General features: G+C 44.3%; 1 protein-coding gene across 4 annotated transcripts; it reads left to right on the top strand.

Annotated features, from left to right (window-relative positions):
- Positions 1-746: 746 nt before the first annotated feature.
- Positions 747-22,865, top strand: LOC137432908 (beta-1,3-galactosyltransferase 1). Of its 4 annotated transcripts, none has more exons than XM_068125222.2 (4): positions 747-1,021; positions 13,449-14,084; positions 14,293-14,435; positions 22,646-22,865. In XM_068125222.2, exons 2-4 carry the CDS (start codon positions 13,519-13,521, stop codon positions 22,666-22,668), a joined length of 732 nt encoding a protein of 243 aa, XP_067981323.2. In that variant the 5' UTR covers positions 747-1,021; positions 13,449-13,518; the 3' UTR covers positions 22,669-22,865. The 4 variants fall into 4 exon arrangements, with proteins under 4 accessions (XP_067981323.2, XP_078638375.1, XP_078638379.1 ...); XM_078782249.1 differs by lacking the exon at positions 22,646-22,865 and adding an exon at positions 22,122-22,430; XM_078782253.1 differs by lacking the exon at positions 22,646-22,865 and adding an exon at positions 22,125-22,430 and having other exon boundaries at positions 748-1,021.
- The last annotated feature ends 395 nt before the right edge of the window (positions 22,866-23,260 follow it).

The following is a 23,260-nucleotide window of genomic DNA, read 5'->3' on the forward strand; positions in this document are numbered from 1 at the left end:
GACTCGTCTGGCAGACCCGACTGGGCCTCCGTCCCTTCGCGCGGGCCGCCTCACCGGCTCCTTATCGCTTCATCGACTCTTCCATACGGCCAGGTCATGGTGGGTGTATCACTGCCGCCCCGCATGGATTCTTCCCTCAGAGTCCACCTCCGCGCGGGCCGCCACACCGGCTCCTCACCGGTCGTTTAGCTCGGTGGACCGGTCGTATCGTCCAGGATTCCATCTTCTCCGATGAATCTAACAAACAAATATATTTTGTATCGATATTCTTTCGGCAAAGTGAACTGAGACCGGTAACTGCATGTAATCTGAACGCTGGAGAGCAAGCCGAATGAAGCGGCCGCCTCCCAACTATGGCGGCGTCTGAAGAGGGCGCCCGTCCATTGAACCCTCCATCGGATCGGTCGAAAGTGTGCCGAAAGTTGTCAGCTTCCACCGAAACTTTTAACACGTGGCGTATATAGAGCCTGGTAGTTCTGATAACGCCATTTAAACTCTAAAATAAGAAGATTGATGAATCGGATGAAAATAATGTTCCAGAGGTCACAAACCGGTTTTATTGAATGGAAAAATGACGTCATCTTACAACTCATTTCGCTCAGCACTTCGTTCTGTAACGTCAAATCGAACCTCAAACAGAAACCATCTATACTCCCATAAATAAATACAACGAGCAACAAAATCCTAACGGCAATAATATATATATATATAGATGAAGAAAACGAGATTGAAAAACAAATTATGAGGATGAAAACATTTCAAGGGCAAGGCGTCATACAGGATTATTACTTTTGAAGAGGTGGAGTGCTTCATCACGTGATCGCTGTTCGCAGGTGTTAAGCAACCGGCCCGGTACAGTGCGCGGGAAGAATCGTGGGTTTGGAGGAAGGAAGCTATTGCGGAAGAAAGGGAGACTGTGTCGTGGGCTCGACGAGTGAGTCCGTGAGCCGAGCTGTTCAGACCCTGGCGTATGGATGAACGGCAGTAGCCACAGGTGCCGCCATACCTTTGTTTCTGCCCGGTGGGTGCTTGTAAATGCGCCACGGAGGGTGGTGACCAGTGGGTGGGGTTCGTATTGTATGACTATGAGTTCCCTTGCAAGCAATTCCAATGGCAGGAGGTCATTGGGCCCATTGAGCCTGCGCAATGGTTGCCAACCTAGAGTTGTTTGTCCGTACTCTGCAATTTTAAAATGCTGAGCGTCAAGCAAAGAAGCATTTTATTAAACTCGGTGGCCCGTTGGACCAAATTTTCATTGGACTTCACCGCCTTGTAGCATACCTGCCTGCTGGGCTCTGGGATATTTTGGGTCATCTGGGTCTTTTGGGTCTTCGGGTTCTTCAGGGACTTCTGTGTCATCTGGGTCTTGAGGATCTTTGTGGTCTTAATAAAGGGTCTTCAAAGGTCGAAGGGGTCTCAGCAGTGAAAAGAGAATTAAAAGGTACATTTCAATAGTACGTAATTTATTAATAGACGTACGTAATTAATAGACAAAAAGTATCACACACACACACACACACACACACACACACACACACCACATCCATTTATAGAAGACTAGCCGAAAGCACCTGGCGTTGCCCGGGTTCTTTTTGAATGAATTGACGACTATAATTCAGCTTTTACTCGCGGCCGTAAAAGATTGACTATAATTCAGCTCGGCTTTTAATTGCGAAATGGGCCCAGCCCGGCCGAGGTGGGCCTCGACTGGCCTCGCCACCTAGCCTATTACCTTCCCGGGGCGCGTCCCGACATTTTTTGTTTGAGGTTTTCTCCTATATTTCACCGTTCAGATTAGCGCGTGCAAAACAAACAAACAAACAAAAAACTTGTATATATATATTATATATATATATTGTTGCGGATATGAGGATTGTATTTTTTTTATTGTGTGCTTTATTATTATTATTGCTTGATTCTGGCCCCTCCTGCCTCCAGTGTTGTGTAAAGGTCAAAGGGCGTCCCGGTAGTTAATTCCATAAAGCATACATTGAAGGACACTATAATACCCTTGTTCAGTAGCTTATATCCTTATTATGTGTTTTAGGGTAAGGCCTTGTCTTCCATTAAAATGACACTCCATTGCACCAAGTGAAAAATATAGATTCCCTTCATCCTTCATTCTCATTCCCAAAAACCTCCATTTCCCCTTTCGTCATGGCCAAGCCTCAATTTGCCAATTGCATCCCCTCCAAAGCCGCCATTGAACATGTGCTCGGGTCGGGGAAGAAATACGTGCCCGCCCGTCGTCATCAAGGGCGGAGCCAGAGGGTCGCGCGACCAACCATGGCCGAGGTGAGCACACCGATGGGCGTGTCCTGAAGGCCGGCGGCTTAATCGCCGGAGGCGCTATAAAGGCGCGCGTGCAAGAAGTTGGGAAGAGCTGCGTAGAGAGGTCCATGAAAAGAGCTGAGTCGTCAGAAAAGAGCTGAGTCGTCAGAGCAGAGCTGAGCTGAGCTGAGTTGTGTGGTTTTGGTCAGAGTTGGTCGTCAGTGGTGGTCAGTGGTTGCGTCGAGTGGTTGCGTTGGTTGCGTTGAGTTGTCGGTGGTGAAGAGTGGTTGGACCAAGAAGGAGAGAGGAGAGAACCCGTCACGCCAGACCCCCCACCAGTGCGTCGGCTCCACCAAGCAGCTCCGACCCGTGATCCCGCGCACACGACAGGATCGGTGGCATCGGCGGCCGTCGAGGTCCAGCCCGACGTCCCGTGCGGGATCAAGCTCCAGCCAGCTCCGTGCCGTCCTCCCCCCTCCAGCCACACACCTCCTTCCAGCCAATCCACTCTGCAATTCCCCGTGTGAGTCCGTTTCTGTTTGTTCTGTCCTGGGTATTTAATTAAGCTTGTATAAGCTAGTAATTTTCACTGTGGCTCTAAAATCTTCTGTATATTATTTTATTATCTTTCCTTCTCCTTGGTTTCTTTGAGCCTGTAAATAGTAATAAATAGTAATCGTATTTCAAACCTTTTTTGCCTTCGTCGTCCTCTTCTTCACATCCGTGTCGTCTTTGTCTTTTCCCTCATTGAATAGCTGTGGCGCGATCTGGCCAACGTTCAGGGAATCGGGTTTAGTCGGGGAAAAACTGTTCGGCCGCGGTGCCTCCGCTCGGTAAACAACATCTTATCCGCGGACCGTAACAATATATTAGCTGAATGCACCCGGCGTTGCCCAGTTTCTTTTTGAATGAATTTAATCTTCTGTACATAGGTCTGACGCGAGCCCAGTATCAGTTAGTGCTCAACGATTCCTTGTTCTTTCTTCTGTCGGGCCCCACGAGAGAGAATTTTGAAAGCATGTGTTGCAATCAGTCAGATATTCCTATTAAGTACACAAGTTGTCCTTTCAGAGAATTTTGGAAGAAGACGATTTATTGCGAAATGGGCCCAGCCCGGCCGAGGCGGCCTCGACACCTAGCCTATAACCTTCCCGGGGCCCGTCCCGACATTTTTTTTGTTTCAGAGGTTTCCTCCTATCTTTCACCGTTCAGGAGATAAGTGCATGCAGACAAACAAACAAACAAAAACTTTATTTTATATAGTAGAGAAGAAAAATATAGAATTATAGATAGAAGAAGAATGAATTAATTAATGATCGTTTTAAGGCCATTTTCCCCGCTAGAGCAGGGGTTAGCCTTGCGGGCCCCATGACAATCATGGTTCCCTGTTTGAGGCAATGTTTTTATGGCCGGATGCCCTTCCTGACACCAACCCTTGGTCACGCTCTTACGATGTGCAGGGATACGGTGTACCTATTCTAAATCGGGGTACACACCGTGATCATTCATCCCAGCAAGCTGGTACTCAATTTGCCGACCTCGGAAGGATGACAGGCTGAGTCAACCTCCCTGGCGTTAATTCAGCGATCGACCAGGATTCGAATCCAGGATCCTCGAATCCCAAGCCGGCACCCTAACCACTAAGCCAACACCAGGCTTATAGATAGAAGAAGATAGAAGATAAAGTATAATTATGTTATAATGCATTAAATTATATTTTTAAAATGTATTCACCAACAAACACTGGCTTCATTGATGTTGCTAAATTCATTCATTCATCTTCATTGATTAGCTAAAGACATTGCGCCAAATTTACGTAAGGCGTTTAGCGAGTGTCTTGCTAAGACACACCTAACCCTTAAACGCTGACAAAACCATCTGTGTAAGCGCACAGATAATCGCCCGTCTAAATACCAATTTACGAAGGCAGATAAACGGCCGTTTAGTTGTGCGTGTCTAAACAGCTGATTCGCCTGTTAAATCCCACCCATATCTCCAACATCCAATTAAAATAAGCCTGGTGTTGGCCTAACGGTTAAGGTGGCTGACTTAAGATCCTAGGGTCTTGAGTTCAAGCATTAGCCTGTTAAATCCCACCCATATCTTGGCCTAACGGTTAAGGTGGCTGATTTAAGATCCTAGGGTCTTGAGTTCAAGCCCCTGTCGTGCTGATGACTTAACACCAAGTGGGTCGGTCATCCTTCCGAGCTCGGCAAAATGAGTACCAGCTAGCTGATAAGGTGGCATTGCATCAGTGGCACAGCCGTGCCCCCATAAAATGATGAAGCCAATCGGCCACAGCCGCTGCATACAAATAAATAAACAAGGGTGTCATGCAGAGCATGATACTTGCAAAATCCATCACCCTCCCCCCAAAAAGGTTGCCATTGATCCACAAATTGCCCATTTCATCAAGATTAAAATTGACGTTCTTGATCAAAGCTCGGGTCAAATTTCTGTCTTCTACCGACTCCTCTCCGGCCTTGCTCCCCCAGCTCTCTCTGTGCTCTGTCCCCCAAATATTCCTACAGGTCGCACAAGATCTGCCAGCCACCCTCTGATGGTTAAACTGCCGAAATCTCGGCTCTCTGCTCACCTTCACTCTTTCATTCCTCTTTTCTCCCGCCTCTGGAACAAACTCCCACACTCACTTCAATCACACTCCTCCCTCCAGGTCTTCAAAACAGCTGTTCACCACCATCTCTTATCTTCCCCCATCCAAAACCTTGATCTTTTCTACCCCCACTAATTCACCCCAGATCCACCTTGTTTGAAATTACAACTTCTTTCCTGGAAGTCTTGGCAGTGTCCATATGTTTTATACCTCTCCCACCCCCCCCCCCCCTTCTCATGCCTCCCCCCCAAAGCCCTCTCCCTCCCACAGTTCTCTCGATGTCTCCATGTCTCTCGGTCCCTGCTCTCAAATGTTGTGTTTGTGTCCTTCCCCCTCTCTCCCCATCTTGTCTACCGCTCCCGATGTTATTTGTTTTGTGTGTCTGTTTGTCTTTCTGTGTGATTAATGTTCGCTCTTTCAGGAGCCTCGATCTTGTATACAAAAAAAAAAAAAAAAAAAAAAAAAAAAAAAATAGGATGAAAAGTGAATTTTTCAGATGAAAAGTGAGTTTTTCAGATGAAAATTCATGATTTTAGAAATTTGACCTTGAGTTGACCTTTGACTGACCTCAAAAATAGTTGGTTTTCCAATTTGGTGACTCGATGTGCAAATACTGTTCAATTTTCAAGTCGATTGGATGAAAATTGATGGTTTTCAGATGAAAATAGATGATTTTGGAAGTTTAACCTTGAGTTTCGCTTTGATGTTTTGACCTCAAATAGTTGGTTTCCCAATTCAGTGATGCACTATATAATTGCTCTTTAATTTCCAGGTTAATAAGATGAAAATTGATGATTTTCAGATGAAAATAGATAATTTTGGAAGTTTGACCTTGAGTTTACCTTTGACCTTTTGACCTCAAAAATAGTTGATTTCCCAATTTAATAACTCGATGTGCAAATGTTCAATTTTCAAGTCAATCAGATGAAAATTGATGGGTTTTCAGATGAAAATTTGATTTTGGAAGTTTGACCTTTGACCTTTTGACCTCAAATAGTTGGTTTCCCAATTTAGTGATTCGATATACAAATGCTGTTCAATTTTCAAGTCAATCGGATTAAAAATGGCGATTTTAGAAATTTGACCTCCAGATGACCTTTGACCTCAATCAATAGGCTTCTCAATTGTGACGAACTCCACAACTTGGTGAAGTTTCATGACGATAGGTTTAGAATTGTGACCTGTAGGCGAGTGACAAACAGACAAACAGACAGAATAGCAAGTGCAACTGACCAATATACTTTAAAAACCTTCGTTTTTTTTTTGGGGGTTTTTTTGTATACATAATCGAGGCTCGTGAAAGAGCTAACATTTATCACACAAACAAATCAAACAGACAAACAAACAAAGTGTATGAAAAGGGGAGCGGTAGACAAGATGGGGAGAGAAGGGGAAGCACATAAACACAACATTTGTGAGGGACATCGGGAATGTGTGGGAGGGAGAGGGCTTGGGGGGAGGTGGCGTGGGAAGGAGGGGGGGGGGGGGGGGGAGGAGAAGTATAAATATTTTTAATAGAAGTATTTATTTTTTATAGTTTTATAGAAGTATTTATAGAAGGAAAAAGTATTTATAGAATATAAATAAATATAGAAGTATTTTACAAGTACTAATCCAATTATTGAAATGATGCACTTGCGTGGAATATCGGCGCCACAGACAATAGTTGGAGGGGATGCAGCGCATTACTCCTCATCGTAGATTGTGATCCATGTCACCTTGCATTCGATTCAGCAGCCAATAAAATTATTCATTCGAGAGTCTGCAACTCCGAATAAATTTGATATTGTCATGCTTCTTCAATGCATGTTGGTGAACTGCCCTATTCCTATCCTGTTCTGCCTCCTCTTGAGCTAATTCAAGCGTGCCTAACACATCCACATTCACCGTCCCATGTAAACTACCAATTATAAGCCATGCAATTCTTATACATCCTTTTACTATAGTTATTCTCTGTAGACAACTGTAATTTATAACTATAGTTGGTTATAGTTCTACTTTGGTATTGAGGAGTAATTCTCTGCAGACTACTGTAATTAGAACTATAACCAACTACAGTTTTAACTTTGGTATTGAGGAGTAATTCACTGCAGACTACTGTAATTAGAACTAAAACCAACTACAGTTTTAACTTTGGTATTGAGGAGTAAAACTCTGCAGACTACTGTAATTAGAACTATAACCAATTATAGTTTAAACTTTGGTATTGAGGAGTAATTCACTGCAGACTACTGTAATTAGAACTATAACCAACTGCAGTTTAAACTTTGGTATTGAGGAGTAATTCACTGCAGACTACTGTAATTAGAATTATAACCAACTATAGTTTTAACTTTGGTTTTGAGGAGTAATTCACTGCAGACTACTGTAATTAGAACTATAACCAACTGCAGTTTAAACTTTGGTATTGAGGAGTAATTCACTGCAGACTACTGTAATTAGAACTATAACCAACTATAGTTTTAACTTTGGTTTTGAGGAGTAATTCACTGCAGACTACTGTAATTAGAACTATAACCAACTGCAGTTTAAACGTTGGTATTGAGGAGTAATTCACTGCAGACTACTGTAATTAGAATTATAACCAACTATAGTTTTAACTTTGGTTTTGAGGAGTAATTCACTGCAGACTACTGTAATTAGAACTACTAGGGCATGCCCGTACGTGGGTGCCCGTTCCTTGCCAAAAAAAAAAAAAAAACGCTACCCGTACGCTCTACCCCGCCCGTACGCCCGTAAACAAAAAAAACAACGCTCTTCGCTTCCGCCCTTCGCTCTGGGAGAAATAATGCGCATAAGAAATCGAGAAATTATTATTTTCTCCGGAAGAAATCGAATTACGAACCGTAATGGCGCACGCGCTCGGCTCGGCTCGCAACAACGCGTTCTGTGATTGGCTGCCGGAAGTGAAGTCTTCACTGTCCGGAAGGTCGCAAATCGCAGTTACGATGAATCGCAAATTAGTTTTATTTAGTTTTAAAACATAGTTTAACGGCAACATAGTTTTCCAACGTGAAATAAATGAATACGCTCTCAAATGTGCCGTCCGAGGCAGAGTCTGTTCGCCACGTTCGGCACACGTGATAGCTCGCTGCTCTCTGATTGGTTGAATCGTTTTTTGGACATAGCTCGGTAACTACTTGTCCGATTAATATGAAACCTTGAAAAGGCACATCCTCGGGTCCCCAGCAATATACCTGGCAAGTTTAAAGTATATCGGACCCGTGGTTGTCGAGAAACAGCGGTCACAGACATACATACATACATACATACATACATACATACATACATACATACATACATACATACATACACACAGAGATTACTGGAATTATAGATAGATAACCAACTGCAGTTTAAACTTTGGTATTGAGGAGTAATTCACTGCAGACTACTGTAATTAGAACTACTAGGGCATGCCCGTACTATATCTATATCTAAAATTATATCCCCCCCCCTCTATTTACATGAAATGGTTTGGTCCAAAGCGAACGGCTTGCGAGTACGGTGACAATCCCCCCCCTCTATTTACATGAAATGGTTTGGTCCAAAGCGAACGGCTTGCGGAGTTTGGTAAAGAAATCGCCATAGCATGCACAAACGCGCAGGAAAGCGAAAGAATCGCAAATTAGTTTTAATTAGTTTTAAAACATCGTTTAACGCCAACATAGCGGCAACATAGTTTGCCAACGTGAAATAAATGAATACGCTCTCAAATGTGCCGTCCGAGGCAGAGTCTGTTCGCCACGTTCGGCACACGTGATAGCTCGCTGCTCTCTGATTGGTTGAATCGTTTTTTGGACATAGCTCCGTAACTACTTCTCCGATTAATATGAAACCTTGAAAAGGCACATCCTCGGGTCCCCAGCAATATACCTGGCAAGTTTCAAGTATATCGGACCCGTGGTTGTCGAGAAACAGCGGTCACAGACAAACATACATACAAACATACAAACATACACACAGAGATTACTGGAATTATAGATAGATAACCAACTGCAGTTTAAACGTTGGTATTGAGGAGTAATTCACTGCAGACTACTGTAATTAGAATTATAACCAACTATAGTTTTAACTTTGGTATTGAGGAGTAATTCACTGCAGACTACTGTAATTAGAACTATAACCAACTGCAGTTTAAACGTTGGTATTGAGGAGTAATTCACTGCAGACTACTGTAATTAGAACTATAACCAACTATAGTTTTAACTTTGGTATTGAGGAGTAATTCACTGCAGACTACTGTAATTAGAACTATAACCAACTATAGTTTTAACTTTGGTATTGAGGAGTAATTCACTGCAGACTACTGTAATTAGAACTATAACCAACTATAGTTTTAACTTTGGTATTGAGGAGTAATTCACTGCAGACTACTGTAATTAGAACTATAACCAACTGCAGTTTAAACTTTGGTATTGAGGAGTAAATCTCTGCAGACTACTGTAATTAGAACTGTAAGCACTTCAGTTACCAGCATCCTTACTGCAGTATACATAAGTCATAATAGCATAACCTATAATGATTCTAAAATTAACTTAAACCACCAGCAAGTATATGAGAGTACAACTACTTCTAACTGTCATTTTTGCCTAATGCTTGCTTCAAGGCCTTAAATGCCCTCACCGACATGTAAAGGTTTCTTTGTTATTTTAACGCTTGTGATTTGATCATCATCGCACCACATGATACATGTGTCTAACTCTTAAACGCCTTTCATAAATTTGGCCCTATATGTCTCCCTGTAGTTCTGTGGACAAATCTGGCAACAATATTATTTACATCCAATTCTCTTCGAATGTGTTAATTATGGACAGGAACATGGTTCAATATCGTCTGTCCCATTGATGGCCGAAGATCGTTCTCAATTGTTTTGAGGCTGGAGAATGATCATCTCACAATAACATATGGTGACAAGTGCAGTTAGAAGGATTACTTTTTACAAAAAAAGATTTGTCCAGGTATGTGGAGGCTGGCCCATCAAGGTTGAGGCATTGGACACGGACACGGGAGCAGTTGACCTTCTAGAGGCCAGACACCCAAGCTATATTGATTTCACCTCTGCCACCAAAGGTGGATGGAGGTTATGTTTTCACCCCTGTCTGTTTGTCTGTCTGTGAACAGGATATCTCAAAGTTGTGGACGCATTGAGACGAAACTTTGGTGGATAGGTTGCATGTCTAACGAGGAATAATTGATTCGATTTTGTTAAAGATTATTTTTTTTGTATACAGTTAACATCAAGCACAAAAAAAAAAAACGGACACACAAAGCGTACAATAAAGGGAGCGGGAGACAGGATGGGGAGAGAGAGGGAAGCACACAAGTACAACAGCAGAGAACAGGGACAACGGAAGATCCGTGGGAGGGAGAGGGCTTGGGGGGGAGGAGGCATTGAAAGGCGGTGGGGGGGGGGGGGGGGGGGGGTGTGTGGGAAAGTATAACACACATGGACACTGCTGGAACTTTCAGGGAAGAAAAAAGTCGGTATTTCAAAAAAATAAGTGGATTTGGGGTGAATTAGCGGGGGTAGAAAAGATCAAGGTTTTGGATGGGGGAAGATAAGAGATGGTGGTGAACAGCTGTTTTAAAGACCTGGAGGGAGGAGTGGGATTGAAGAGAGTGAGGGAGTTTGTTCCAGAGGCGGTAGAAAAGAGGAATGAAGGAGTGAAGGTGAGCAGAGAGCCAAGATTTTGGCAGTTTAACCATAAGAAGGTTGCTGGCAGATCTTGTGTGACCTGAAGGAATATTTGGGGGACAGAGCACAGAGAGCTGGGGGAGAAAGGCCAGATAGGAGTCTGTAGAAGACAGAAAGACCACCTACCTGCCTGCGGTGAGTGAGTGAAAGGCCCTCGGAGTTTGCTTCATCGCGGGAGATTCCAATGATTCTTTGAATAAAAAATAATTAAAAAACCACCTTTAGAGGCCATTTTTCCCTGCAAAGCGGGGGTTGGCATTGAGGGGCATCGGACATTTGAATCCGGATGAGAATTTTAAAAAGTGATTCTTCACCATTGATTGATGTGGCTAAAACCAATATATAGCACATTTCAAAAAGTTGTGGATGACATGACAAGACGTGGTGGACGAGTTGGTTTGGTGACAAGAACAAGCCGATTAGATGTTGGTTCAGGTCCGAATCCAGAATCCTATTTAGGCCTGCCAAGATGGTGTTTTGTTGAACCTTGTCTCCTGTCTATCCCTTTGTGTTTTTCACTGTTAAATAAATGTGCTTAGTTCTCATTTATTCATTTAAGTAATACAGTTTTCCCCATTTATCTTCACCTGCCTCATGACCAATGGCTCTTGAGCCAAAGGAAACACATTTATTTTGAATCGGGCCAATCAACGGTGTGCTTGAGCCAGGTGATCAATTGGTGCGCCTGAAGATATCACACGAATGAAGGTTTTGAAACGAGTTTGGTGGGAGAAACTGCATTTTGAGCTGGGACTGAGGTGAGATCAGTGTGTGGTTTTTCCCAGTCTCTCCACAAAAGCCTTCACCAAAACCCTTACCGGAGCATTGCCATGGATTATCTGGACTGTGTCAGCATCGGGAAGAATCGGTTCCATGATCTTGGGAGCATGATCGGCGAGTTTGCCCGGAAACCCGGCTCGCAGCACGTTGTGTGGGGATATTGTTGCCTGTATTTCCCATCGAATCTAGGCAAAGGTCCTTCAAATTGTTTGACCAGGATTTTATCCTCCCCTTTCCCCCTCCGCCCAGGATCTTCTAACCATTTTTCTTTTGTGTGTCCAACTACCTCTCAAGTGAGTCTGTGTAGATAGGTATAGTGTAAGTTATACTAGACTGAGATATTTAAGGTTTATAAGCATGATTTATATTCCGAATGAGATAGCTTATTCTTCTTCAGTCATTTATGTAACTGTTGTTGTTTCATGTGCCGTACTTCATTCCCTGGCTTATTTTGCACATTTTGTTAAACCTTATTTTTGATACCTTTTATTCTGGTGGTTGTGGGATCGATCGCTTCTGCGTGTGCAAATAAATTACCAGCAGGCATGCATGTGAGTTGCGTTCTCAGTGTCTGCAATCTAATGGAGAATTATAACGTTATGCGTTCTCCCAGGCTTTATTTTGCAGATATGGACATGTACAGTTTCACACTAACACGTAAAGACACTATCGCTCTGGCTAAATAATAATAATACGATTTTGCATCCCTGCAAAAAAGCTGCCATTCTGAGCGTTCAAGTTTAAATTAAAGCCTCAATACTCAGGCAATCTTCGGAAGTGTTAAATCTGGTGTCATAAGGTTTGCATCCGGTAGGACTCAACATTGTCTGCGTTACATATATACAAATTCACAAAAGGATGCAAGTTAATACTCACTTAAGGGTGTAGTACTGGTGAACAGGTGATTTTTGTTTTTGTTTTTTAGCTGAACAGTTTCCTTATAGTCTTATAAACACGAATCATGCTATTAGAGGTCATAGAAGTACCCCTAAGTATTGAAAAATTCAAATTTCAATTCAATTCAATATAATATTTTGCATGAAATTTGTTATAACTTGGGAAATGCATCATTCTTTTGGGCTGAAATTTGGACAGGATATTCAGAACATCACTTCCTTTAAAATGATGAAGGCTTTTGTTTATAGGAGTAGCCATTGTGGATTTATTGAAGGACAACCAAGTTTTATCTGGTAATTGGCATAATTAGCTAATTAGTGAACATTTGACATAATTTCACAAAATCCTCTCATCAGGTAGTCGAGTAACACATGTGTAATACATGTACCAAGTTTTGTGTGAAAAGAATGATAGGTGACATAGAAGATAGAAGTAGAAATGTGTTCTTTGTTTTTCCTTGTTTTTTATTGACGGTCTAATTTATGCAAATTATATGCATGTAATATGACAAAGAAGCGTTGAAACTGGTCTGAGTTAAAGCCAAGATTATATCTTTCAAGAAAAACTGAAAATTAGATATTAACTTGACTTTGTTTTTGTGTAAAGGCCTCTCAAAGGTACCTATGTAGTTTTCTCAATTTTTCACCAGTACTATACCCTTAATGTCTTACTTCCACAAGCAAATAATGCACTGTTTCTTAAAATGGGCTGGCAGAGTATCTTCGAGGTATGCACACTCATCTCTGAGCTGTCTAGCATAAGTTTAAATCTCGGCCCAGCTAGGAAATGCCATCCTGGTGTCTCACAGGCAGGGCAAGGCATCAAATTGTGTGCCATCCCTCAAATGGGTGTTTAACAGTGCATATGGTGTGCCATCATTAGTTGGTGGATGTTAAATATCTCACGGTGTCCTTTGTGAAGAGTAGGCGAGCTATCGCCGGCACCCTAGCTAAATTCGAAATTCCTACCTTGACTGTTACGACCCAGCACAACCACTGCCAAGATACTGCTTTGGTAGCACCAATGCTCTTCAAAGAGTGTGGTACATCGACGATTCGATGGCTTAAAATATGGTAAAAATACACAGGGTAACAATGTGTGGGAGTGTGTAAAATTAGCTATTGTTAATTCATGTACATGGTAAAAATGTTGTATATTTATGCTCAAGCCATACTCATTTTTTTTCAGGGTTCTGCAATGAACAACGAGAAGAACAATTTATGGCAAGACTGAATGTTTATCTTTGAAATGAGCATCAATGCCAAGGTTGAATGCAAGCCCATGTGATGCAATGTGTGTCAAGCATTGTATGCAATTGATAGTTGGCCATAGAAGGGGCAATTGTAAGTTCATCACAATAATTATCCTGAGCATTCTTGTTTTGGCCCTTTACTTCCTTTATTCTTTCCACTCGAATCAAAAGAAGCTGTTTCAATATTACATCCTTGATGAAGTGAGCAACACATCCAGCAAGTATGCAAGTTTTGAATTCACCATTAATGAAGAAAAGAAGTGCAGCAGGGAAGCTCCATTTCTTGTTATGCTCGTCATTTCACATCCCAGTGAAAGCAAAACCCGCCACGCAATTCGATCCACCTGGGGTGGCGTGAGAGAGGTTCATTATGGAAAGGAGCAATTGCTCGGGGTGTTGACCTTGTTTTTGCTGGGAATCCCTGCGAGCATGTCCATTCAAGCAGCTGTGGAAACCGAGAGCCATATCCACAAGGACATCGTGCAGCAGAATTTTGTTGACTCGTACAGGAATCTGACGTTGAAAGTACTCATGGGAATGCAATGGGTATCAAGATATTGTCCTCGTGCAAAGTAAGAGGGGTACATTAGGTCTTGTTTGTCACTTTATTTTCTTCTGGGAAATGTAATATATATATATATTTTTAGGCATCAACTTCAAAATTGCAATATTTATTGTTGGTAAACTGTACGTAATATTCCAATGTTAACCCCACCTGCATGGTATCTTATGGGGGCTTGATAATGATGGTGATGCTCTCTAAACCTTTCCCTCTTGAAGGTATGTTTTGAAGACTGACAGTGACATGTTTGTGAATGTGGATCTGCTCGTCACATCTGTTCTTCAGCCGGGCTTACCACCACGCATGGAATACTTTGCTGGTTACTATATGCAGGCAGCACGTCCTCGCCGCGAGCCCTCCAGTAAGTGGTATATGTCTCAGCATCAATACCTCCTTGACGTCTACCCTCCATATTGTTCTGGAACGGCGTACACGTTTTCTAGTGACCTGTCTGCAAAGATTCTGCAAGCATCCCAAAATCTTCCCTTATTACCGCTTGAAGATGTATACATGGGACTGTGTTTGAACTGGCTGGGAATCCATCCCTCAGCAAATTCTTTATTTCATATCGAATATATCAACTACTCACCATGTAGGTACAAACATCTGGTGAGCTCACACGGTGTGACACCCGACAAGCTCCTTCTTTACTGGAAAGGCGTTCAGGGGGCCAGTGACGTGCATTGTGATTCACTATTCCTCTGGCTGAAGGAGACTTTATGCATCTTCTGGCCATGCCAAGGATCTTCATTGTAAATACCTTTAGCTATAGCCAAATTATGTTATAAGTGAAAAAAAGCATTTTGAAAAATGTAAAAGGATGTGGGGATGGTGTGGCAAAAAGTATGTAAACAAGGTAGGGATGGTCACAAATTATAATGTGAAACCATACCTAGATCTTTCTTTGAATAATGGTTGTTGCCTTCCAACCCTGCATCCATTGCAATGATAGCGTGTGGTGATTGCTTCCATGAATTAATTTGACCAGTGAAATATGAATAAGATAAAACACATGCACACACGTTAACGAAATCTAAAGATATATACAGTAATGCGTCGCTTGGTGCTCGAGCGCTAATTGAAAATGCGTGAAAAGGGGTCATACCATTGTTTCTACAGAGATGCGTTCCCAACAGTTTTTTTTTTTTTTTTTTAAACGTATGAGCGGTATATGAAGCCTTCATTGGGGTATCGGTAATAGCGCTAATAATACAGATGGTAAACATTATTTTATAAATAAAAAGAATAATATATTTTTATTATTATAACTGTGTATTAATAGAAACATAAAATAGTGTTGCTGAAATGACTTTTGGGTAAACATTGCATAGCTTAGCAATAGTTATTTTTGTCGTGCATGCTTGGCACAAGCGTGAGGTAATTTGTGATTATAGGATTATGCATCGATGTGTGTATAGAAAGCTGTCTTCATTTTATCAGGGAATTTGGCTTTGCAATTCCGTAAAGGCACAAGTTTTGGCACGAAGGCACAGGTTTTACTACAGAAGGCGTGGGTTTTGGTGCAGAAGGCGCGGGCGTTGGTGCAGAAGGCGCGGGCGTTGGTGCAGAAGGCGCGGGCGTTGGTGCAGAAGGCGCGGGCGTTGGTGCAGAAGGCGCGGGCGTTGGTGCAGAAGGCGCGGGCGTTGGTGCAGAAGGCGCGGGCGTTGGTGCAGAAGGCGCGGGCGTTGGTGCAGAAGGCGCGGGCGTTGGTGCAGAAGGCGCGGGCGTTGGTGCAGAAGGCGCGGGCGTTGGTGCAGAAGGCGCGGGCGTTGGTGCAGAAGGCGCGGGCGTTGGTGCAGAAGGCACGGGCGTTGGTGCAGAAGGCGCGGGCGTTGGTGCAGAAGGCGCGGGCGTTGGTGCAGAAGGCGCGGGCGTTGGTGCAGAAGGCGCGGGCGTTGGTGCAGAAGGCGTGGGCGTTGGTGCAGAAGGCGTGGGTTTTGTGCAGAAGGCGTGGGTGTTGGTGCAGAAGGCCACAAAGGCACAGGTTTTACTACAGAAGGCACGGGCGTTGGTGCAGAAGGCGCGGGCGTTGGTGCAGAAGGCGTGGGCGTTGGTGCAGAAGGCGTGGGCGTTGGTGCAGAAGGCGTGGGCGTTGGTGCAGAAGGCCACAAAGGCACAGGTTTTACTACAGAAGGCGTGGGCGTTGGTGCAGAAGGCGTGGGTGTTGGTGCAGAAGGTGTGGGCGTTGGTGCAGAAGGCGTGGGCGTTGGTGCAGAAGGCGTGGGCGTTGGTGCAGAAGCGTGGGTTTTGTGCAGAAGGCGTGGGTGTTGGTGCAGAAGGCCACAAAGGCACAGGTTTTACTACAGAAGGCGCGGGCGTTGGTGCAGAAGGCGCGGGCGTTGGTGCAGAAGGCGCGGGCGTTGGTGCAGAAGGCGCGGGCGTTGGTGCAGAAGGCGCGGGCGTTGGTGCAGAAGGCGTGGGCGTTGGTGCAGAAGGCGCGGGCGTTGGTGCAGAAGGCGCGGGCGTTGGTGCAGAAGGCGCGGGCGTTGGTGCAGAAGGTGCGGGCGTTGGTGCAGAAGGCGCGGGCGTTGGTGCAGAAGGCGCGGGCGTTGGTGCAGAAGGCGCGGGCGTTGGTGCAGAAGGCGCGGGCGTTGGTGCAGAAGGCGCGGGCGTTGGTGCAGAAGGCGCGGGCGTTGGTGCAGAAGGCGCGGGCGTTGGTGCAGAAGGCGCGGGCGTTGGTGCAGAAGGCGAGGGCGTTGGTGCAGAAGGCGAGGGCGTTGGTGCAGAAGGCGCGGGCGTTGTTGCAGAAGGCGCGGGCGTTGTTGCAGAAGGCGCGGGAGTTGTTGCAGAAGGCGCGGGCGTTGTTGCAGAAGGCGCGGGCGTTGTTGCAGAAGGCGCGGGCGGTGGTGCAGAAGGCGCGGGCGTTGGTGCAGAAGGCGCGGGCGTTGGTGCAGAAGGCGCGGGCGTTGGTGCAGAAGGCGCGGGCGTTGGTGCAGAAGGCGTGGGCGTTGGTGCAGAAGCGTGGGTTTTGTGCAGAAGGCGTGGGTGTTGGTGCAGAAGGCCGCGAAGGCACGGGTTTATGTGCAAACGGAGTCTTGAGAGCTGTGGAGACGCCCTCCGATTCCAGCCCTGCACCGGTCACGTGATCAATGTCTGGGGCGTGGAGGGTATTCCATCGTTCTGTCCTTTCTCCCAATTCCTTCTCCTGTGGTATGCTTGGGGCCGGTTAAGGCTTTATGTTGTTAAGGACCTTCCATACAGTACGACACCTCAGGGCACGTATTTCCTGTTAATAGTACTGTAAATAGATGCTCTCATATTGTCATCTGTTCTTTCCTCTCCTGGTTTAATAAATACACAAATGAATTAACTTGGTGTCTGTGGAATATTTTGAGTCGCCCTGATCGTGAGCCGCATTAGATTTTAATAATCCGTTAAAGGATATGTTGAGTTTTGGGGCGATTAGTGTCCCACATGAGACGTTCCCCAGTCCTGGTGTAACGAAACCTCTTGTGCCGCCATTTCTGTGCCTCGCGTAAGGGAAAAGCCAGCGCATCGCTCGACCAACTCAGACGTTCTAACGGAGTAAGGTAGAGCAGCAAATAGTTCCTCGACCATGCTTGGAGCGTCCAAACCAGTGGATGGCCTAACTACTTTAACAGTGGTTTGTCAGGATTCGGATTAGGAAACAGGTCCTGTTCTTACAACTGTGGAAACTGGTCCCTCCTCCCACACCCTATCCAGTAGCCCAAAAAACCCCAGGAGCAGCAGTACACCCTCATCACCCAGAACCATGGGCATGAGTCTTTTGTTGGTATGGTGCAGAAGATGGATACCGGCTAGAACCTAGGACAAGTTGATGGCAAAGATGAGAGCTGGCCAGGCTATTCAGGACAACATTGAGGCCAGCCTGGGGCCATCAGGGCAGTATTGGGGTTCAGGCCCGACACAACAGTTTGGCAGGTCCTTGGCTGACGTGACGTACATGTACAGCGGAATGGTGGCCGGTCAGGCCAGGATAGCCACAACAATGGCTGCCAGGGGAGTGACTGGAGGAAACAATCAGGAGTAAAGTTGACAAACAAAATTGACAACACAAAATCCTCCTCTTGACATACAAAGCCCTCCATAACCTGGCCCCATCCTACCTGGCTGACCTCCTCTCCAGACACACTCCCACCCGCAACCTCCGCTCTGCTGGTACCAACCTCCTGACCCCCTCCATCCGGACCAAATTCAGATCCTGGGGGGACAGGGCCTTCTCCATCGCTGCTCCCACCCTCTGGAACTCACTACCTCACACCATCAGAGACTCCTCCTCACTCACCACATTCAAAACATCACTAAAGACCCACCTGTTCAACACTGCATTCAACATTCAACCCACAGCATTTAACCCCTGACTATCTCTTCTCCTTCTTCCTCCTTTTGCTTTAAATATTTCCCTATTGATTCTTGTCTTTTTGCAATTGTTGTTTTCATGTATTGTTATGCATTATGTTTGCCACTCTGTCAAAGCGCCTTTGGGCTTCTGGAAAAGCGCTATACAAAATAAATGAATTATTATTATTATTATTAAAGGGAACACAGAGGAAACAAGCGTTATGCCTAGGTCCCCCGTCGGTGAAGTGATGAGTTGACAAAGTGGAAGACGCAAGGTGGCCATCTTGGATTTTGACGTGGCGACCCAATTTTCAATAGTGTTCTCCTTTATGCGTAGATACACCCACACACCAGATTAGAAGTTAGTAGTTCGTTTATTTTTCAAGATATTTCGCTCACAAGGTTCAGACATATATATGGTGGTGGCCATCTTGGATTTTGACGTGGCAACCCAATTTTCAATAGCGTTCTTCCTTATGGCTAGATAAACCCACACACCAGATTAGAAGTTGGTACCTCGCTTATTTTTCAAGATATTCCACTCACAAGGTTCAGACATACATGGCGGTGGCCATCTTGGAATTTGACGTGGCGACCCAATTTTCAATAGCGTTCTTCCTTATGCGTAGATACACCCACACACCAGATTAGAAGTTAGTAGTTCGTTTATCTTTCAGGATATTTCGCTCACAAGGTTCAGACATATATATGGTGGCGGCCATCTTGGATTTTGACGTGGCGACCCAATTTTCAATAGCGTTCTTCCTTATGCCTAGATACACCCACACACCAGATTAGAAGTTGGTACCTCGCTTGTTTTTCAAGATATTCCGCTCAAAAGGTTCAGACATACATGGCGGTGGCCATCTTGGATTTTGACGTGGGTTGCACCCACACCAAATTAGAATTTGGTCCTTCGCTTATGCACGCATGGACGAACGGCCGCACGCACACACTAACGGAGGGGAAAACCATAGTCCCCCTTTCACTCGGGGGTCACTCGTGCTGCGGGGGACAATTTAAACAAGGATTGACAGAAAAGAAATATGGGCAGAGGAAACTAAGGGTCTAAAAGAGGAGGCTGTGAAACCAGTGCTTTAGGAAGAAATAGCAGTCACTTCGCCATCTTTTTCTGTTTTATGTATAATTCTCGTACGTCTGGCAAGAATTGTTGGCTGAATGTACGTAATATTACACCACACCCATCTTTAGAAGTGTTTTTCTGTTGTCGTTACTGTACGTAATATGCGTAGTGTTATGGATTCGTCACTTCCGTCGTTGTGGTTTTCATCCACTGTGAGGATTTTTGGTTCCATGTACTATTATTGTTATTGTTTAAGTGAAATGGAGATAACTGTTTGCAAAAGGTAAAAAAAATAGTGTTTTAAAAGAAACCGGAAACCGGATCGAGAGAAAAACCGGATGAAGAAGAGGAGGAAGAAGAAGCGGAGCAAGTGAGGTCGAGAAGAAGCCGAGCTGCTTTGAGGTCTTGAGCAAACGCTGGCGAACGGGGGTCACGAGCGAACTTTGGGTTTCCTATGAAAGCGATTCCTGTGACAGAGTGGTTATCGCTGTGACAGATAAACCTGCGTGACAGGTTTTGCGGTTGATTCCGAAGAGAATCGTTATTGGAGTGCAGGTACGCCTCCAGTACGGGCCCGTCGGCCATTTTGCCTCGCTCCCGCCATTTCGCATCGATCCAGCCTTTTCACCTCGCTCCAGCCATTTCACCGCACCCAGTCGTTGACCTGGTTTGCGTGTGTAACGTGGATTTCGAGTGGGAATTTGCGGTTCGCCGTTTGGGAGCCGTTGAACGTTCATACCTGAAGGTGTGATTTCCCAGTCGCCTTTTGAGGGCACCTTTGCGCATCTTTGGCAGCGTGACTGTCAGCCAAACTGGATTCTGGTCTCGATACGACATCGTTCTTACGATCACCGGAGCGTGGATCGACTTTGGCTTGATGCCGGGACAGAGACTTTGGGAATGTTCTTTTCGCTCACTTGGAGCACAGTGAGTTATATTGTAAGAAACTGATGGTACCATCATAGGAATGATATAATATTTGTTGTACAATTGATTAATATTGTTCTTGTGCTGTTATTCTTGTGTGACCTTAATACAATACTTGTTTGTTGGTAACAATTGGTGTGGTTTCACCATTGGTCATTGCCACCCAGAATAACACATCTTTCTGCCGTGACTCCTTTCGGGGCACAGAGGTACACCGTGACCGGGGTTTGGGGAGGAGCACGTAACAGTAGCTATGCAGTTTTGCCTACTTTTAGTGGAATCCTTTCAAGTTATGAAATGTTTTAGTCGTCATGGACCTTCCCACTATAAAATGTGGTCGATTCGTTTTTAAACCTAGGCCTTGTAGCCAGAAGCTATCCAGTGGATACATTTAATGCACCGGATATGTGATTTATCCACAGGATAGGCTTATCAGGGCTTCTGGCAACTGGGGTGGGGAGTGTGGAATTGTCCTTAACTTTAACCAATTTTGAGATAGCCTGGCTGAAAATAAGAATTGCAAAATCACTATTTTTCGTCGGTCAGTTTAGTAGCTCAGTGGTGCTGTTCAAGTCGTGTTATTACCTTCACAACCGAAGGTGGCCAGAGGTTATGTTTTCTCCCCCTTCTCTGAGCAGGATGTCTCAATTGTGGATGGATTCGGATGAAAGTTTGTGGACAGGTTGGGTATGTCACAAGGACGAAATGATTAGATTTTGGTGAAGATTCGAATCTGAGAATTTTAAAAGTGATTCTTCACCATTGAAAGATAGTTCCAAAAACTATATATAGCAGGTATCTCAAAAATATATGGATGGAGTTGGATGAAATCGTTGTTGGATTTGCCACGGGGAGCAAATCGTGCATTGGGGAGAGGATATCTCCCACGATAGGGGAGAGGTTGGGTTTGTGACAAGGACAAATTGATTCAATTGCGGTGAAGATATGAATCCGGATACAAGAGTTTTTAAAATCCTTCAAGTGATTCTTACCATTGAGTAAAGGACCAAAAACGATATGTAGCGTGATATTTCAAAAAGTTGTGGATGATTTAGGTAAGTGACAAGACCAAGCCGATTAGATTTTGGTTCAGGTCCGGATCCAGTATGACCTATCGGTGGGATACAAAACATAAACTGTTCAGCCTGGTGGAGGTATGCGCTCTACTGAGTGCCGTTCTAGTTATGTATCGATACACGTTCCATTCATATGTATTTTAAAGACGTACTCACCTTCCAATCCGCGAAGGAAATGAGTGCAAAATCCCATCCCATTATACAGATGGGATAAAAAAAAAAACCAAAAAAAAAAACACTTTCCCAACAGCACGTATTTTATAGACGTAATCACGTTCTTAATAGTACATCCTTTATAGATGCACTGTACTCATGTTTTTAATAGTACGTCATTTATAGACGTACTCGCATTCTAATCATACATACTTTATAGAGGTACTCAGTTGAAAAAGGATAACGCGTAATACTGGCTTACCCTCCATATTGTTCTGGAGAGCCATCAGTTGGTGTTTGTAGCCGATGTAATGTCAGCACATTGTGTGCAAACAGAAAACTAAAATGCACCCAAATGCAATATTCTCTAGTGAGGGTAATCAAATGAGCATGCAAAAGACAGCAATGAGCACACAATATGAACAAACAAACAAAACTGCACAACAATCGACACAAGTGGGAACGTTTTGCCTTACCTTGGAAGCAGGTCATTCGGAGAGGACAAAAAGAAAAGCTGCCACCACCACCAGAAACTGGAAATCGACACTTCTTACAAAGGAAGAAATCTCAGTTTTCATTTTCTGTAATACTTTCAAAAACATCACAAAGAAAACAAGACCGAAAGTCTAACAGCAGCGTAGCCGGGCTTGTTTGATACTTTACTTTAACCCTTGGATGCAAAAGTGGGTAATTTTTGACCCGGCATGGCTTTTGTTTTGCTCTAACTTTGTGATAAAAACATTTCTATGCATGACCTTCCATATATGCTTCAAATAAAGGTTAATATACATTTCTATGTGTTTGTTTTATTTTTTTTGTCTTTCAGGGTTGTTGTAATAATATTTTATCTAAAATTTTGGGGTCATCCATGAGTGGGTACTTTTTGACCCGGGCTAAGAATGATTGTTTTATCACGATAACAATACATTTTTACACATGACCTTTCATATGTGCTGAGAATAAAGGGTATTACGTATTCCTTTGTGTTTTATTTTATTTTTCTTTCAGAATTGCTGCAAAATAGCACTTGACTGTGCACCTTTGCATCCCAGCTTGGGTCACTTCATGGGTTCAAATTGGTTCCAAGTGAAGTCTGAAAATGAGCTTCAGGCTTTTTTTGGCTTGAACTTGCTGGCTGGCTATGAGAGGAGTTGGGACGTTCCCATAAGGGAACTGTTCAGCGAGCACTTGTGTAACCCTATATACCACGTGACGATGTCAGTCTCTCGCTTTGAAGGCATACAGCGCTATTTGTGCTTTGATAGCAAGCATACAAGAGCCACTCGCCTTCAGTCGGACAGAATGGCGGCCTTCCGGTACATTTGGGTCCTGTTCCTCAAAAACTAAGGAGAGCTTTGTTCCATTTGAGTGTATAACAATTGACGAACAACTCATACCATTTAGAGGACGTTGCTCCTTCGTTCAGTACATGCCAAGCAAGCCAGCTAAATATGGGCTGAAAGTTTTCTGGGCTTGTGACCTGGATGGAATTGCATACACAGGGAGACAGCCTGGTCAACCTGTGCAGAAGAATTTGGCACACAATATTGTCACAACATTGTGTGCTGATTTTAGGGGTACAAGAAGAAACGTGATGGACAATTTTTTCACGAGTGTGTCACT

The sequence above is a fragment of the Myxine glutinosa genome, chromosome 1 (genome assembly GCF_964187855.1).
Source record: "Myxine glutinosa chromosome 1, kmMyxGlut1.1, whole genome shotgun sequence".
NCBI lineage: Eukaryota > Metazoa > Chordata > Myxini > Myxiniformes > Myxinidae > Myxine > Myxine glutinosa.